The following is a 19889-nucleotide window of genomic DNA, read 5'->3' on the forward strand; positions in this document are numbered from 1 at the left end:
TAGCATGAATCTATCTTAATCTAATTAATTTCAAGTAAAACAAAGCTTGTAGCCTAAAATGGGTAAGAATTTCTTCTCTGCTTTATATTTTTCAGTAGAATGTGTCCTTAACTTGTAGGATAACTTATCAAATGGCACTAAAACAGATGGCTTGAAAGAATTCACTGAAGAACAAGACAATGTGTGTAAAGAGAGACAGCATTTGTAACTACAAGAAAACAAAGGCTAAGAGGACAATCCATTCCACTTCAATGAAAAGATCTGATATGGAGTTGAGGATCAAAATGGATTTCCTCCTCCTTTTGCATACCATCTTTTGCATTCTTTCAAGAGAACACTGGGTCTTCCTTTGATTTCTGTCTTTGACTTCTTTGTTAGAAAGGATGCTGGTGGACTAATTCATCAAGCCTAGCAAAAAACATGTTACAAGCTTGACAGTGACAGCCATCTTGAGACAGGGCTTTCGCCCACGGTCACCACTGGCTATATTTATGACTGCAATCATGGAGCACTCAGGATAGTAGGACTATTGTGCTACATAATTTACAGTGTGTCTGTGTTCATGCATTGGCTACAAAATAAGTAGAGCTCTTGCTGCTGCACAGGAGTATAAGGCAGAGCAAGACCTAGAAACCCTGCTCCAGTCCAAGATGAATGACTGAAAACAGTCAGAACAGCACTAGCAGCTTAATTAATGTTTTACTTCCATTAAAAAACAAAAACAAACAAACAAAAAAAAAAAAGGAAGAAATTCAGTTTAGCCTGAGGATACTATTTCCTTATGCAGGTTGAAACATTTGTTCATGGGTTCCCAGTGTCCTTTTACAGCTTAAAATCAAATAAGACAATAAATTGAGGGCAAGAGGGAAGAGGAAAATACATTTTCCTCTGTGTTTCTACAGCACCTAGCACAAAGGGGTCCAGCACCATGGATCTTGGCACTACAGCTAAACAAACAATAGACAAGCATTATGTGAGATGTTGAAAGTACTCTTTACCTGCTGGAGATTTACCCCTGCATCCAGTAGCTCCTCTACTGCAGATGATGGCATGGACACATTATGATGGAGGAAGTCAGAGAATGTTTCATTGTCAGTCAGGAAATCCCGAAGTTTGAAGTCTGGAAAATGACAAAACAAGCAAAATTCTGGTCATAGCAAAGCTGAAAGGAAATTCATGTGAGAGCACTGAACAGGAAATGTCAAGCTGACAAATGGGGGAGAGGGAATTACACAAATTATAGTGCAAAAGGAAGACGAGCTGCTGGTAAAGTGCTCTGAAACTTGGCAGGCTTCAGAAATGTCAATCCACAATATCTTGGTCTCAAAAACCTCTGAACCAACAACAACAGAAAAAGCAATCAACCTTCAAAACCAACTGACATTATCATCATTACTTCAAGGCAATTTGCTCATACATACACAGAAGCAAGGCACAATAGTTGCTATCCTAATCTGAAACCTACTACAGCATTAGCACTTAATCCCTGTGTTGTTACTGAACATGGGACTGAGCTGGTGCATGGACCACTGAGGGATTTACTAGCCTCTAGTCAATTATGCTAACAGCTGATGTACTCTACCATAAATTTCAAAGTCTGACACATGCAGACACACAGGTATGACACAGAACTGCATGCATATCTAGGAAACAATCTTAGCTACTTGGAATCCAAAAATACATTTGCAGCATTGTTTCCATTTTCTTTCCCACGTGCTCCACCTTCTCAAGCCATCAGTGTTTCAGCTTTTTAAAGTCATTGTCTGACTTTAAAACAAATTTGTACCTACATCACAGCAGAAGAACCATCTGGAAATTATAATCCAAGCACACTATTGAAGTCCACAAAACTATCTTCAGAAGCTGACTCTCATAGATAACACTGTGAGAGCTGTTTGGGTTGTTTTCTTGGGTTTTGTGTGTGGGATTTTTTTGGTGGGTTTTTTGGGGTTTTTTGTTTGGTTGGTAGTTTTTGTTTTGTTGGTTGGTTGGGCTGGGTTTTTTTGAGGGGGGGAGCAGTGTTTAGCTTTGGATTGGTTTTCATTGTTGCTATTTTCTTTGAGAGAGAGGACAATTCTATCTCCACAATGCTTAAACAAGAAGTGATGAGCAAAGCAGCTATGCCAGGAGGAGGTGAGAGAACAAAGTCCCTATAGGATTTACCAGAGTGAAGATTGCCAGAGTGAGGTAAGACAATCAGCTAGGTGTCATGTTGTGTTTTCTACTTTAGGAAGACAGGATGCTGCAACCCAGAGCAAATAGTGGACAACAATGAGCTCTAAAGAGAAAGTAATGATATGGAAGAGCCAGGGGCTTGCGCCTTCCCTCTCCTATAGGGGACAGCTGTAACAACGCTTTTCCCCACTTCTTATGCAGGAGGGTTTTTTTGGTTTGGCTTGGGGTTTTTTGGTTGGTTCCTCTTTTGGTTTTGGGTTTGGTGTTTTGGGGTTTTTTTGTTGGCTGGCTTTGGTTTTGTAGTGGGTGGGTTTGGCTTAGCCTGGGTTCCAGCAGGAAAAATTACAGTCTGCACTCGGGGTGCCACCGGGGGTGACACGGTGGCTCGGGTGCCACTTCAGCTTCCCAGCCAGATCCTGGCGGAGGAGCCGGCAAGGGGAGGAACCACGCGCTCTGCTCTTGAGGCATGAAGTACACGGGGTTACTGACGGTCATTGCTCCTTCATCTACATATCCAGTTACAAATTCCCCGTTGCCTTTTTGTTCCACACGAAAAAGTAAATCACCCGCCTCAGCTGAGGCAACACGGAGGTTACTCTAGGGCAGAAGTTTCTCCCTCGCCCTCCTCTCTCCCACGCAGCAGGACCACTCATGAATATGCTGGTTTTGGGCACACCCTGCAAACACCCCACTCGAACCCTGCTAGCAAAATCCACCATCACCCCCACTCCCTGCCTGGGGAAAGTCTGGGAAAAGACCTGGCTCCTGCAATAACATAAAACCGTCCTTTTCTTTCCAGTAGAGGCTAAATCACCCTGCTTCACCGCGAGCAGAGGAAAAACTGCCCCCACCCCGATTCCTTGGTTACTTCCTACATGTGCCAAACTCCCTAAACACTTCTGCAGCTTGTTTATTTTTTTGTGAGATCATCAACTGCTCAGAAAGTCAGATGGACAAAGGGGTAGCTGACTGAAGGCACACTGGCATGCAGAGATCAGATGTTTGCAAGCTTTTTCATTGAATCTGCCCCTACTTAAGATAATTTTCAAGCTTCTCTTAAAGGCCCAGTTGCCTTATGAAAAGAAAGAAAAAAAAAAAGGTAGCCAAGCAATAATTCTTCCACTTTTCTGTTTCCTTAGTGATGTGTTGCTTTTTTGTTTGGCTGGTCTATTTTATCTGGGTTTGGCTTGGAGGTCTTCAGCCATATAGAGGCATGATTTTCTTGGTCAGGGAGATATTCTATAGGCAATTGCAGGAATGCAACCTGAACTACACTGAGATTCCTGCTGACCTCCCTGTAATCATGAGGAGGAGTCACAAAGAGTCACTATCTTCCATAGCTGTAATTAACCAGCCCAGCATTAGCCGAGCATTCATCCCCTGCCTTTTCTGTCATGCCAAGCTTTTTCAGACTTGCTTAGCACTAGAATTTACTGAAAATCAATACTGCCTTCCAAGGAACTCCTATAAACATCTGAAGGAGTTTTCATCATCATTTGGAGTAAATCATAAAGGAAGTAGAACAAGGCAGCGCTCGGCTTCCAGACAGCTGATCATGAAGCTGTGATCACTACCCACGAGAAAGCTCTCTGAGACCAAGGGACCAAATCCCAGCTCCACGGTCCTAGCTGCAGTGCCCTAAGCATACAGCCAGCCTTCTGTACCATGCATTTGCTCCCCCACCCCATCTGGCCCTACTTCCAGGACTCGTGGGTCAGTGTCTCATGCAATTCCTCTCAATCACAGAAGCACGCATAACAGCCTGCACATGAAACCACAGAAATAACTGAACACTGCAATGCATCTAAATTCTTCCTCTGGGTACCTTAAAAAGTCAAGAGTTAACAGAGGTTTCCTCTTGAAAACAGCCATTCCCATCCAAGATGACTGCTTGCCCACTAGGGCCTAATGAAATAAAAGTGTTACTTAGAAAAACCCCTCCAAAAATAGAAAGCAAAAGAAACAGAAAAGCCTTCTGAAGGCTAACACCAAGGTTACTTAATAATGCAAACAGTTGGAGTGGAAGAACACATTCTACCACCACAGGCCTACTACAGCAATATTTTCCTGCTATAAAAATTTAGACACACTATCAAGTTACTCAAATACACAAGACAAAATGTCAGCTCAAACATGATATAAGTTGCGCGTCTCCTCTCTTGCTTGAGAGTGTCCAAGAACATTGTTACAGTCAGCCATGGCAAGCTGGTGGGCACAGAACAATGCCAGGCAGCAAACTGGAGACAAATCTGTCCGTGTACTTTGACATGGACATGCAGCCTGTTCTTGCCCCTCCCCTTCATCCTCAACATAAAGCCAAGTGAGCTGCAGCCCTGCTCCCTCACCCCCAGCACAAGGATCAGCCTCCTGGCTGAAGCCATAGGCCCCAGCAAGCAAGTCAAGCCCTAGGCACAAATGTGGGGACAAACTTGAGGTCAGACTAAGCAAACCCACTCAAAGACTCTCAAATCTGATGTGAACCATCTTGCCAATGCAGTGATGGGATAGTCAGCAGAAATAATACTGAGAGAGCTTTTACCCATGGCAGACTACTTTTGTGTTTTCAGTCCTGACATCAAGGGAGCAACAGCTAAGAACAGAGACTTTTACTTATAAACCATGCAAATAACCCCCAAAACCAACAGCAGGGCTAAAATGCCATTGTTGTAATTAGTTCCAGTTTGGGCACAGTATGGCAATGCAACAGGAGACCACCCCCATCCACATGAAACAAGCAGAAGAGATGTCCATATCCCATGTGGGACAGGGAGAAAAATCCTTTGTATGGCCACATGAGGAAGCTTCCAGCACAACCAAAAACTCCCAGACCTGGAGGTCTTGTGCCTTAACCACAAAACTTCCCTTCCTCTCTGAAGTCACCAGCTAGGATTAGACAATCGCACATGGCAGCAGTTCACAAATATTGTTTTCATAAAAAGCACAGCTGTCCTTCATTTCCACACAGTTCAAATGAACCTTGGGGGCAGCATTCTGGGCACCGAAACCAGAAACTTGGATTTTCATATCGCAGAGTATCTCCTACTGTAACACTGTATTACATCCTAAGATTTACATTTCACTGACAACCTAACCTTGTCCAGAACCTTCCTGCCTGGGCATGGTAGTAGGCCAGTCAGTCCTTGCTTAAGAATCAAATCTGAACAAAAGATCAAACCTGACAAAAAAAAAGTCCCCCAAAACCCAAATTGTATTTGAAGACCTCAAGACAATCATATGAATTAATGAAAATAAAACTCTGTGCTTGCTATATTACTGATTAAAATGAACATCAAAATAAAAATATGCATTATAGAAAAACAGCAAATCGGTGCTATGTGGGGTTCTCTGGTTCCATGCAGCCCAAAACTGAACACTGTGCAGCAAAGGAAGTGTCTGTGGCCTAAAAGCCACAGGGTTTTAGTTTCCTCATTCCAGAAACATCCCGCTACTTTCACAAGCTCAAAAGGTGGGTCAAAGTGCAAGAGAAGCCATGGCTGGGAATTAGTTTTAATTTGCTGATCCTACTACAAGTATAATCCTAACAGGTTCCATAGTAAGCAGTGACAATTTCCAACAGTACTTGGAAGAGCCACAGAAAAGTGAAAAAAAGAAAAGCTTCTAAGGGCAGGTTACAGCACAAGACTCTTCTCAAACTTCTCTCCCATTCTTTCTTCCTTCACTGAGAAGCACGGAGGTCTCATACCTTCCTTCAGAAGCTTAATGGTGCCATGTCTTTTAAAATTAAACAGCAGGGTGGGAAAACAGAACCCCATGGAAATTGTGGCTATGTTTTTCATATACTGAACACTGCATTCTAAAAATAAAAGGCATGCAAATGGTATTCAACGTTATCTCAATCCACTGCAGAGTACAAAGCTCACCAGGTCTCGTATTAATTTGTGGGGTTTCTGCCCAAAGGGTTTGTGCTCATAATCTATGCTCTATCAGTTTTCAGCCGCTTTAAAGCTAACAAACTCAATGAAAACACTGTGACAGTCAGATCTACTTCCCAGCTTCACATAACTCCCTATAAAAAACAAATGAAGGAAAGGGGAGAAGGAGCTTCCTACCTTAATGTAGCAACTAAGAGGAGAGCAGGGCAATGTGTCTGATCTACAGACGTGGCTTTTTGTCATCAGGAGATTTTTCTCTACTGATTAAACATGCAGGAGTGAAAGCAATTGTTCTACTTCCTTTATATCCATTGCAGTTGGGGAGACTTGCTAGCCTTTGGCTAAGCTGGTATTCCTCACAGCCAAATATTAATGCAACACAGAAGCTGGAATTAAATTCTGACCCTTATTTCTTACCACAGAGACTGCCCAAAGGGCAACCCAATCATTTTATAACAGCAACTAAGGCATCACATCAAGATGAAACAGTGAGATAGGATGAGGTATGAGACACTTTAGCTTCATTCTTTAGAATCAGCAAGGTTCCACAAGTGCCCAAAGGAGACTAAAATAGAGAAGAGGTGTCCCAGCTCAGCACCTGTCTCCACCCATTAACAGTAGGAGCAAAGCAAGGAAGAATATCAAACAAGCAAGCAAGGCACTTGGCCCTATTCAAAGACTTCAGATTCACAGTTCTCCATTCAGGTAAAACTGCACTTCTACAGGAAGTCTGACTGCACAGCTGGCTCTCAAGTCTCTGCAAAACTGTGCCCTGGCATGACTTGAGAACAAGGTCACAAGGCACCCTGGTCACACAGGCCTGTTTTGTCCAAGGCACTGCTTCTTCACTGATCATACTTCCAGCAACAGGAGATTTGGACAAGACAAGCCCATGCGGAAGCTGAAACTGAGACCAAGAACAGAAGCTCCAGCTGCAGAGAACATTACTAGTAGCACCACTACAAAGGTTCTAGCTAGAAACCTGTCTTCCAGGAAATCACATGGTGAGATGACCAGAGCAGGAAAATCAAAAGCTGCCACAGAATTACCTTGTACACTGGAAGTTTGTATTAATTTTTCATTATCTGGGAAGTATTCCTCTTGAATAGCTGACAGGTGCACTTGAACACCTGGAATGATTTTCACTCTCATTACCTATCACTGTGATTTATTGACAAAAGATGTCTGAAGCTACTTCCCATAAAAATAAGAACAGGCTCTCAAATAATTTCAACAGCAGAACCAAAGACTGAATGACCTGTAATTTTTTGACCATCCAGAGTAAACTGACAAACATTCAGAGGGAAGAGCAATCTCCTAATAGTGAGCCATGCTACTGCACTGTACCTTACTGAGCCAATGACCCTGACTGATAATGTGAAAAGCAAACTTTTTAGTGCTGGGCAAGGCAACAAGTTTCCATCTGCCTTCATTATACTCCTAACCTTGGACAACACATCCAAAAAGCATGATAAAGTAATATTTTTTGAGGTTTTTTGTCTTGGCTTTTTTAGCAGCTACTATGTTGTAATTATTCTTTTCCTCTAGGGTAGCTTTCCCCCTGTGAGGTGAGAATAGCTCTCAGAGCTGCCTGTGTACCTATTAATGCTAGCAAGAGCTAAACTCTCCTCAGAAAAAGTTGGACAGCCATGTCCTGATTTGCTTACAAGAAAACAAGCAGCTCAGCAGGCCTGCTGTGCAGGATCGACTAGTGTGAAAATACAAGCCTAATTTGCTCACAAAGTGCTGTTCCTTCTGCAGCCATGGCCTGACCTGTTCTTACAGCAGGCTACAGCTCTCTGCTCTAAAGCCATCACACATCAAACAGTGCTGCCTCTGCAGACACTAGATAATACCAAAGTGAACGCCCCATTAACCAGGGGCCATCATCTTGGTATATCTGCCATGCCAAACGGTGATGTGAGCAAAGAGGAGGCAGCCTGCCATCCATCTCCAGCAGCTAGCATCTCTCCTGAGAGAAAGGGAAATGCTGTGCAACAGGCACAGGTGTTCCCTCTCATCTTGGGACTGGGACATTGGGACCACCTCCATTCCTCTCTAAATCATTATTTTTGCTTAGAAGAGCTTTAAATATAGTCCAGCACAACTACTCTGTCAGAAAGCACCGGTCTCAGCATGTACTAATGCACATATACAAACCACTCCTCAGCTAGCCTTCACTGGGGGTATGCTGACTTCAGGCATGCAGAGCCCATTAAGCTGAGATCCCACTTCTGCTGGGAAGCCAGCAGCAAACACAACAACTAATACATCCCTCTGTGCAGTTGTTTGCTGCAAAAGCCATCGGGCCCTCTTTCTGCGTGACACACATGACAAGTGAAAGATGCTGCGTCAGAAAGCCAAGACACAAGGCACAGAGGCAAAAGCTTCAGGCTGGTCACCACAGCCCTGCCAGCAAACATAGCCTGCACAGCTTCTGCCTAAAGAGGGGCACACCCAACCACCTCCCTAAGCCCCACACTATGCCTCAGAGCTGATATTTTTGTGACTTTCCCAGTTTCAAGGCCAATTCTGTTATCTCCACAGACAACTGTGAAACAGAGCTTGCCAATGAAAAAAGCAGAAATTATGCAGACCGCTAACAGTGAAAAAAAATTTAGGCAGACTTAAAGGAAGCACCTTAAGAATAGTCCTTCTGTTCCTTTAAGAAGCAAGTCCTGAGCAGAGCTCCAAATTGCATAGCATTATAACTGGTTGAAAATTCTCCTGCTAATGTTCACAAAATATGGACAAACTTCAAATTTCTTAGCCTCTGAACTGGCTTGTCAGTCACAGAGATGATGGACCACAGATGTGGCTATATAAAATACTTCCTTATTACAAGAAAATTATTTTCAGGAGTGGTAAACCAAACACTCTCAGGGATGGTATAAACTACGGAAAAGGCCCTCCAAAGGTCAAACCCAGCTCAGGGCAAGATGGGTTCTTCTACAAAATGGGTTCTTCTACAGAGGCAGAAAATAGTACTTAAGTAATAGTACTGTTAAGATTGGATTTTCACTGCACCAGGAATATTATGCTCCGGATAATTTACAGGTTTGAGATGTTTGAAAACATCAACTCAGAAAGTAAAATACATTTAAAAACCCAGACAACAGAGAGACTGAAAACCAAATGCCATGGTCCCATCCAGTCACATACCATGATTCTAATGTCAAACACAAGCACATAAGGAATGACACTATGCTACTAAAAATGCATGGAGCTAAGCAGAAATTGAAGGAGTAAGCTGTGACCAAGGAGGACTCTGTCTGTCTGAAATTCTTCAAATCACAGAAAAAAACAGGGCTGGACATTTTAATCAAATGACCATTACAAATAGCAGAAGTGTTCATGTAAGGTGGCTATGTAAGCATGCATCCATGAGACCGCTGGTTCAAATGCAACCAGGAGACACTTATATGAGAATCATTCTGAACCCCCAAAACAAGCAGGTGGAATGAATGTAGCAGTATCTTCCTACATGAAAATTATCACAGCACCACCTCACCAGCTTGAGGAGCTCCCATGAAACTGGCATGGGTAAGGATGAAGCTTAAGCAAAACAGCAGGCAGAGCTTTCCAGGATCAAAGCACCCCGACTGTCCTGCACTTGTATTTGCTCCTCCTTACACAGAAAGGCTGATGAGAAGAGAAGAAGCTACCCCTCCCTTGGGTGCGAAGGCTCATCCTGCCAGCTACCTGTTCCTCTTACTTGTCACAAATTCGGGGAACCTGACTGACATCTGACTTATTCTAAAGTTTAGCAAGATATCAAGTCTGCAGTCAGCAGATCATAACAGTACTTACTTTTTCTATGTTCAAGACCTGACACTTTTGAATTTAGTGCCAAGTCCTAATGCTCCTTATCTAGCACACTGCAGTATAAGCCACCTTCAGAACAAAGAGTAAAACCAACCAAAAAATGCTGAAGGTTAACAACAATAAGCCAATTGTTGTACTGCACTTAGTTTAACCACTGAAAACACACCTGCATCTAAATTATTTCAACGTCCCATGATTGCTCCCTACACTTCAATGCAGTTGGTCACTGCAAAGTTATTCTTATGGATAGTTGTTTGGGTTTGCTTTTGAGTCTCAGGTGCAATGGAAGAGAATAAAACTCAAACTTCAGCACTAAAGAAAATATTATGTTTTCTGTACCTTGCTTAGGGCAACCTTTGCAACCATTCAAGCCCCTCACTACTATAAATCCAACTGTTGAGCAATACCACTCCAAAATAATTTAAGAACTTTCTCAATCTTTGGTAAAGACTGAACAACAGACGCTTACTAGGTAATGATTGCCCAGATTCACAAAGTTTCGGCTAGAAATCATGTCTCTCATGTTCTAAGTGTGACACTATACTACACTGCATCAGGATGGTCCCAACAGACCCAGCCTTGGTGGTTTCAGGAGCTCATCCTTCCAGATGGTTTCATATTAGACTGTCAATACACCGTGGAGCATTTGCACCACTCTTTTACAGAGAGGACTGGATTACTGCTAGGCACAGAGAAGAGCACTGCCTCCTGGTACTTTAGAAACCTGATTCTGTGTACCCAAGTCACAAAGCACTGCAATTACCTGAAGAAAATGGAGTAAGTATTGCTGGAGAGGTGTTATGCATGATTTCTGTGAATACACTGGTAAAGTTCCTCGCACTTTAAGGCAGCAGCAGAGATAACATGAGAAATGAGGAAAAAGACCAGATAGGTGAGGACACTTATGGTCTTAAAGGGCTACTTCATTGTCTTGATTTGCATTCTCTGGCTTTACAGCACCCTGTTCCCCACCTGCTAGGCAGGAAGCATGTGAATAGAGCAGGGTAAAACCATTGGTGATGGTTGCTGACCATGTTATCACACAGTTGTGCCTTTGCTACAATGAAAATTATTGGGACAATGGACTTCTATGTTTACATCATGTCTCAAGTGTCAAAACCACTTTTGTTTTTTCTCACTACTGTTCTGAAGTTGCTTTTTGCTGGGTAGGCAGCAGTTCTGCTTTTCTAAGGAGGTGGCTGGCACAATCCAGAACAGGCACTCAGACTTCAGATACTGCTATCTCTGCAGTAAGCTGTCTTTGTCCCATCAGCAAATCTCCTTCTGGCACGTATCTGTGCTCAGTCACCTGAGTGAATATGCTCCAGTTATGTTTCAGCTGCACTTGTTAGAATAGATAGAGAACTATAAGGAAAAAGACCTCCAAAGATATAAGAGCTTATTTTTATTAAGTTCTGTCTGTGTTTACATAAGCCTTCTGCCAATGTCAAGAAAAACTAATCTAAATACTACCTCAAGTAGTATGTTACTCTAAAAATATGTTTAAAAGAACAGAAAGGTTCAGGGTGGGGGGGGGAGCCCACCACAAAACACCAAAACTCACAGGAAAGGGGTCTTATTTTAAATCCTTTTAAAGGGTCTTTTATTGCACCATTCTTAAAACTAAAGCTAAGTTAGAAAGGGAAGGAAACTCTGGCTGTTTACAGAGGATGTGTGTCACAGAACAGCATGAATCTCCCCCACATATAGCACACAGAGTGCTGCCAGGTCAGCATAAAAAAAAAAAAAAAAAAAAAAAAAAGCTAGGGCAAGATCTTTAGCTAATAGAGGTACATTCTACTAAATTTTCAGAGCTACACCAAATTTTTATCAGATGATTCCTGATGCACAGGCCTAAGAAATATGCAGTTTTAACAAACTCTGTAAATTATTGACACTCAGTAAATACATAAGCACATGCTTATTTTTTTAATTCTGCAGCCGTTGTATTTAATTCAATGGATTTTTCCAGAATTTTGAAAACAAAACATGTGAACATATAAGCATAAAACCCATAAAGTGAATTACAAACATATTTCAAACAATTCACAGCAACAGCAAAAAAACTCTAGGGTTTGAAGTGGAGGATGTTACATTTTAATGAAGCTGCAAAGAAACTCAGCAACAGGTGGCAGAATATTTTTCTTCATTTTAGTCAGGATCCTGGTATTAACATTCGCTTATCTTATGACCAAAAATACTAAAATAGAACATTAAAGACTGCCCAAACATTGAACTGCCATGGATTTTCCAAAAAACCAGGCAAGCAATGCACTGTCTCCTTGCCTGTGTAAAAAAAGAACTTGGTTCACCATCAACATTTTTTAAATGCCGTCAGCTTTTATTGTATCCTGACTGCATTGAAAACTGCCACATCCTACTGTGTTTCAGAATGAGGGCAGATGTTTATTTATTTAGCTCACAGGAATGCTGTAAAAATTAGGTAATAAATGTTTGTAATGCATGCTGAAGATAAAATGTATCATTACTAGAGACAGCTCTAAAGCTGAATATTAACTTGAGAGATATGGGAGGTCAGACCCAAATTAGACACTCTGGCCTCAGTACCAATCAAACACAGAAGTGTACAGGGCTTTTTCCAAATGGGGCAATTTCATAATCTCCACTCTCATGAGAGCTCAGGCCCATGGAAATCCCCTGAGAAAGCTGAACTTTTCATCAGATAACAGTGTTACAAATTTCCTATGGGACAACTAACACTAAGCTCAATGTGGAAAGTCTCTATCCTGCTGTCTCAACCAACCTCAGACTGTAGCTTAAATAAACCCCACATAATCTTCCACAAATCAGGTGATTTCTTAAGATTCTCAGATAAGAAGTAAATGGAAACAAATTGCAGAATTTGCCAGAGTGAAAAACAGAAAATAAATGCAAATTGAAACTAAAAAAGCCTAAGTTTTGGCAACATAGTCCTGACATTAACAAGCTGTACTGACAAGGCTACATACAAAGAGGGAGATAATAATAGTGTGAGAGGTTTAACTGTTCACTTAACACTCTTCACTTTATTTGCTGGTTTAAAATAAAAGTCAGTGCTGACAGACAAGGCTGAAGAAAACACACAGAACTTTAAAAGATGGTCCTACCTCTGCAGCGCAAGCTAATACTCATTACTGACAAGCACAGTAAGCAATTCCTGTTTTCTTTATCATTATGTCTTTATCTGTACAAGTTAAGAAAGATAAAGGTGAAAAAAATCAAGAAATTGCAATTCAGTATCTATTGGAATAGCTCTGTTGCTAATTGTACTTAAGGGTGCTGTTGACTCCCCTACACACAGTCAAACCACTAACTGGAACCATCAGGTTAGCTGGTTTTAAAGTAACCATACTGCTAGTGTAGCCTTCTGCTGACAAGCTTGCAGTTTCCCTTGTTTTTTTTAAACAGGTTTCTCACAATCTTCTATGACAGGATTCCCAAAAAAATGTTCTGCTCAAGCTCCAGTCACCTAGTACAGTTCATGCACTACAGCAAGGCCAGATTTAAGCTAACACTGCTTATGTTTTTGCAATTCCCCATTCAAAGGGATTTCAGTCTTGCTCTATCGCATCCAGACTTATCTACCCAGAATAAGTTAATTCTACACTTCTGTCTTCAACAGTACAAAGGAAGTTTAGACCAAAAGAAGGCACTAAAGCCCAGTTCTACAGAATCAGAGTACAGCAATACACATTATGTTGTATGTGCTTACTCATCTCAACCTCTAAGCAAAGTCACATAGTAACAACTGTTCATGAACAGTCCCATGGAAAACAAGAATGATTCTTCTGGAAACAGATTTTAAAGCATGGCAGACCTTTGTGCCTTGAACTCTATCAAGATAATTTTATTAGTTTCATCACATCCTTGGCTTCCAAATAATAAGGAAAGCAGAAGCATGCTCTATTGAAAGTGATAAATTCCCTATCTAGTTATACTGTAATTATAGGATGCTATTTTCTGAATTCCACAAATATCATGCCACCAAACTAATTAAAACTACATATTTAACTGCCCAATACAAAACCTGGGACAAGCGCTGCCATAAGAAGTCTTTTCTACCTTAGCCTATCTCTTGACTGTCAGCCTCCTAGTTTAAGTTGAGGACAGAAAGAATAACAGACCCACTGGATTCACATAGAGACTTTGTCTACAACCTGTAGTAAGAGACTTAAAGAGCTCTTCCAAGAATGTTCTGGAAATGTATTTCTAGAAGATCTGCAGTTGCCTAAACAATTTCCATTTACTTAAGAAAATAAACTCTAAGGACCTTCATGTCTGTGCCTGTTCAGCAGCACAGAGATTTGAAGAAAAAATTAATTTGGCAAATGTGAGAAAACTGCCACGTGTACCTAAATTTCCTACCCAATCAACATGGCACAGGCACACATTACAATCTTTGTGCAACCCGAGTACCCAGCATTGGCCACTTCTTCCACTTGCTCATTGACACAGGCTACATCTGACCACAGCAGAAATCACATGGTTTCCACATAGTCCCAGACTCCCCTTCCTGGAGGAGTTCCTGCTTTGGGCTGGGAGGCAGTAGCAGCCAGGAATGTCCTAGGGAGCTCTGCTGAGGGCTAGTGCAAGGTAACTGGTACTGAAAACACAAAGGTAATTTAGCCTTCCTACCTACCTCAATAAATCAAGACCTCTCTACTGATACCGCAGGGCAGCATTTTTGGCAACACTTTTCCCCTGGCCTAAAGGAAAGGCAAGGACCTGAATGTCACTGTGGAGCACACTATCAAAGAATCCAGGTGCATAATTATGTGCAGCAATGGGAATGCTACCCTGCCACAGTTGGTGTTTGCAGGTGTCTGTGGGCGTGAAGGCTACCTGGACATATGGTTTTTGCTAGTCTTCATTCTAGCCTGGCTGGTTTTTGCTAGGAGTCTTCCCAAAGGAAGTCAGGGAGGAAACTAATTTAATTAGGCAGGCGTAGGCAGGTATAAGAATCAATCTGAATGTTTAGCTTGAGGGTATGGGTTCAATTTTGTTAGGGACAAGACACTGAAGAGGGAGTTAGCCATTACCTTAATGTCACCTAGTAGATAATGTATGACATCCTGTTGCCCTGAACACCCTGTCATCACACACAAGCCGCCAGAAAACTTCTCCAAAGGCTGTTCTCTAGCCCAAATCCTCTACCATCCTTTACCTGTTAAATAAAAGAAGAACCAATAGCACTGACCAGAGAGGCTGCAATCTCCTTCAGTCTCAACGTCTCTCTGTGCAGCAGAGTGCAACATCAGCAAAGAATGCTACCCAGCTGATGTTTGTCTCTTCTACCACAAGCAATACTAATCCAACAAACAACTGGGGCAGGCAGGGCACGTGTGGAATAATAGCCTGAGATCTGATGCAATTTCTCAGGTGATATTTGTTTCTCTCTATCTATTTCATTGCTCCATTCTTGTTTAGTTGGGTTGGCTTCAGGAAAAATAGAAACATGACTTTGAGATCACTGAAAACTAAGAGCAATGGAATAAATCATAGCCAGGCTGGCTTATATCTGCAACTTTTAGCAATAACCAAAGAAGATGGCTTTAATGATACCTGTTAATTTATTACCCCATGGCACTGCAGAACAAGGTAGTTGGGAGTCTTATAGAGAGAAGGAAGAAATAAAGAAAGCGTGCCTCAGAGGCAATAGCAAGCTGTATCTCCACCTTCTGAAACAGAAGAAAAGCTTATTTCTTGCAAACGCTCAACCTGAAAAAACAGCACTGAGGCCAACTGCAAATTCAGTGTCTGCAAGCAGCAGTGCAAACCCACTGCATCTGGCAATCCCAGCAGCCTTGTCATGCTCTTGAAAGTGCCGTCACCAAGGTCTTTGACTCTTTGTACTGATTTGCACTCTGCCTTATCATGAGTGTTAAAGACCTTGGTGACATTACTGGACAGAGATGTAACAAGCGGAACAGAGAGGGCACCTGGCACCTGCTGGCAAAATTGATTATGTTATGGTATGTGTGTGCCTGCACGTAGATTTCTCTGCTTGGGGCTTGCTGGAAGTGGCCACACAACAGCAGTGCCCACAGAGTGTGTCAGCTGCATGTGCTGAACTCCCTTACACCACCACTTAGCACTTTATCCTGGCATCCTGGCCAAAAAAGGTGCTACATGAAGTAACATGGGACTGGTCCCTACTGATAACACCTTCCTCTCCAACAATGAGCTCTTCTCTGCTGCTCCTCCTCAAACCCCTGCACAAACAGCCCTGTTATGAAGAATTATCTCCCACCTTATCAATAAGTGCCTAAGATACAAAGCTTGTTGGAAAGAGTGAATAGTGTGGCCTGAATAAAACCTTTATGTCCTACCTTGTCTTTAACAAAGACACTGACTTGCACATACCTGTGCAAACAACATGAGCAATCTGCCATCTTACATAAGTCCCTCATCCCCAAGGTTCAGCTCATGCCTAGGTTCAGATCAGATGACTAAGAGTCACCCCTTGAACATTAGTTTGTGAGGGCTGTTTTAGAAGGTTCAAGTGAAAGGATTTTGGGAAATGCTTTCTGAACAGATTCAGACATCAGAAGCCATATACAGACATGAATGCACTCTTGACTAGCATTAGCTCCAATTTCATGCTAACAATGAAAGATGAACTCCCTGCAAATCATCAGGGAGTAGTGTAAAGAGTGTGAAGGGAGAAGGGAACTGCAGACACTCCAACAGAACCCATGTCACACACCAAGGAGCATAGTCTGTCCCACTGTGGGAGCTGCAAAGTTGCACCCATCTGCAGGACCAATTCACATGGCTTCAGGCCCAAGCCAGAGTTAAAACATACAGGATATTAAAAGTTTTCAATTTTTAGCTTATTAATAATTAGCCTTTCTGCTACTGGGGAAAACACATGTACAAAGAAAGACAGTGCTTTCAGGCCAGGTGGTGCACTTACGTCTGACATTCACTCCTACTGCGTCCTTAGGTTCCCAGAGTCACTGGAGGAAATGCCCCAGAGTAAAGAGGAGTTGCATCTCTCACACCTTATCGTCAACATCAACTGAGAGTTGACCTTCCTTGCACAGGAATCTAAGCACTACTAAGTATAAATACATAAGTGCTTCTAAGATTAAAGGATGCTGTTTCATGCATGAGCATGAATCACACATCCAAGGAGTGGGCAGCAGGGTCCACCAAGCTGGATAGCTTTGTAAATGAGCATGAGAAAGACAAATGGGCTTTGTTCTCCAAAAGCCTTACCAACAATGGACATTCTGTCATTCTAATGACATAGAGGCTTGATTTTTTGATTACACATTTGAAATATAATCTGTGATGACTGAGTCTGAGGCTTGTTTTTGCAGTCAGTCCACTAGTCTTTACAGCAGACATACAGCAGACAGAAACATGAGCCTTCTGACTCTCAATTTGTAGAGTACTCCATATGCAAAGCTCTTCTTGGAATCAATTCTCCCCTCAGATCTTCCCAGCAGCAAGAGCTTCAACTTATGGCTTTGATAGTGTTCTTGTAAATGTCCATGTCTGACATTCACTGCATGTCTCAATACAAAACACCACACCAGGATCTACTCTCTTTGAAAGAGTTAACTTGCCAAAACAAATGTAAAAGTAGTACTACTGAAGAGTAAAATACTACTACTAGAAGTGTAAAACCAGTAACAACGATATTTGTCATTCTGATGGAGAAAGCTTGTTCTCAGCAAATCAAATCAAACAATTGAAGATATCCATGAAAACAGTATTCAACTTCTCCTTGGGAAATAGTAATCTTAACTCATTTTGGCTGTGTTCATTGTGTGTCCATCTCTGAACAAAGGGTCCACTCTGCATCCTATCCCCTCTGAAGCTGCTGCAGATTTAGGTAAAAGCATGAGGCTGTCACTCACCAGTTCTCTGAATAAAAAGAGAGGAGGCCTGGTGGTACGGATACTGAGCTCCTCAGCAAGGAGGAGCTTTATAACTTTATAACAAATATCAACTAACGGTCAGAGTCAGTAGTCCACAATATTATATGCAGATCTGATCACATCAGAATTCTGCACAGCCCTGAAGAAGAGAGAGGGGGATTAAATATCCAAGACTAAAACCTTGCACAGTCCATGTTTGTACATACATTCAGCACATACCTGCCAACCTGTCACTAATACAGATTATTCCAAGGTGACTTGGAGCAACACAGAAAATAAGTACTGAGCAACACAGAAAATAATGTGAAAACATCATCTCCGCTTTAAGTGTGCTCAGAACATATCAGACTACGTCAGATATTTTTCCTCCTGCAGGCTGCCTGAGCCATCCTCAAATGATAAGAGCTAGGAACTACTGTTGTGAAACCAAGGGCAATTTTCACAAAACACTAAAATACCACCTATGTCCAAAGAGCTCTAAATGCTGCATAAAGGCTGTGGGTGAAGACCCTCAGTGGCTGTGCTCCTTTTTCTATTTCCCTGCCATATGTCTTCCTAAATGGTTTCTTTCCATCACTTCCACTAGACACATACCACACTAACACAGCAGCCAAGACAGATAATCTTTCAGGGAAGAATATGCCAGAAAACTTAAACAAGGTTCCACGTCAGAGAGACCTGGCAACAGCAAGAGATCTGCCACATTTCCTGAGAATGGACAGAGCTCTTTCACATCCCAGCTCTGCTGCAAGCTTCCCATGTGATCTCACACTAGTTACTCGTTCATCTGCACAGGACAGGAGGCCACACCATCTTCTCACACAAGCTAAAAATGGGAGGATTCTAATTTTTCATAGGAAATAGGGCTGTGAAAGCCCCCCCAGACAGTTTTCCTTTGTACCTGCCATTCAAAATCCTGACAGAAAAATATCAAAGCTGCACTACACCAAAGAGTCACATAGGAAAAAAAAAAAAGCCAAAAAACCAAACTCTAAAACTAAACACAAGAAGGAAAATGGATATTTTATTGTCAGATAATAACAAGCTTTACATTGTAAGCTGGAGGCCAACATTAGCTTTTCCCTATCTGCATTCTTCCAGCGCACTTCCCTCTGGAGCTCAGGGGGTAGAAAACTATTTAAACTGTAGCTACAGTGTGTTCACTGCTTTACAAAATATCAAAATAACTAGTGCTTTCAAAAAGATACACTACTTCAACTCCTTTGAGAAAACAAGCACTTTGACTAACTTCAGCACACCCAGGATTATAGTTTCACATCCAAAACAGCTGCTATTCTTGGCATTACACACCACACCTTTTTTTCTACCACCAAAAAAATTAAAGAGCACACAAAGCTCTGACACAAGGGAGGCTTAAGGTATCTCTGCAGGATTGGTAAAGGTTTGATAAACTGCAAGCTATAATCACATGAATTCCTGAAATTTACACGCACATGGAATTAACCAGGTCAGAAATAAATATCAGATATTGACTCTTTCTATCAGGTTGTTACCTAAGCCAGAGGAATTTCCCAATTTGCGTAGTTTTCCCAGGACCTTCTGGACATCCTTTATACTCGTATCCTGTTGGCTGTACAACAGTAATCTCCTGGCATCCGAGAACAGGCGGGAAACACTGCAGGAAACAGAAAAACAACCAGCAGTCATCAGCTCTATGAGCCACCATCCACAGATACAGCTGTACATACGAATTCTGAACTTTAATACCCTTTAGGTATGTCACTCCAGCACAAAAAACTCTTTCCTCGATGACTACCCTGTGACAATCCAAGAAGCCTGATAAAAGATGTCTGCTAACACAAGGTCAATCTAAGTTACACTGGGAACATCATGCATTTGAAGGCCTTTTTAGGACCAGGATGGAGAGGGCTTCCTGCTGCCTATAAACTGCTGCTTCTTAGAAGCACAGTAATTTAAGAATATCCCTGCTCCTTTCAAATGCTTCTCTGGGTTGCAGACACATTGTACTCTACTCTGCTTTCAGTCTATCTTTCCTGACACCATTAATGTAGAAAGTAAGGTAAGGTATAGAAAAGCTGGCCATAAACTGTGCTCCCTGCATCATGTTAGGCAGTAATAAGCAATA

The 19889-nt window shown here is 42.0% G+C and overlaps 1 protein-coding gene across 4 annotated transcripts in view; it reads right to left on the reverse strand.

Annotated features, from left to right (window-relative positions):
* ABCA1 (ATP binding cassette subfamily A member 1) overlaps window positions 1-19889 on the reverse strand; it is an 89332-nt gene that overhangs the window by 44377 nt on the left and 25066 nt on the right. For all 4 annotated transcript variants that reach the window (XM_058828229.1, XM_058828230.1, XM_058828227.1 and 1 more), the window contains 2 exons: window positions 19297-19418; window positions 999-1120 (listed from right to left, as the gene is read on the reverse strand). In XM_058828229.1, coding sequence (XP_058684212.1) covers window positions 999-1120; window positions 19297-19418 — 244 coding nt within the window. The remainder of the gene's footprint in view (window positions 1-998; window positions 1121-19296; window positions 19419-19889) is intronic.

The sequence above is a fragment of the Poecile atricapillus genome, chromosome Z, assembly GCF_030490865.1.
Source record: "Poecile atricapillus isolate bPoeAtr1 chromosome Z, bPoeAtr1.hap1, whole genome shotgun sequence".
In the NCBI taxonomy this organism is placed as follows: Eukaryota; Metazoa; Chordata; class Aves; order Passeriformes; family Paridae; genus Poecile; species Poecile atricapillus.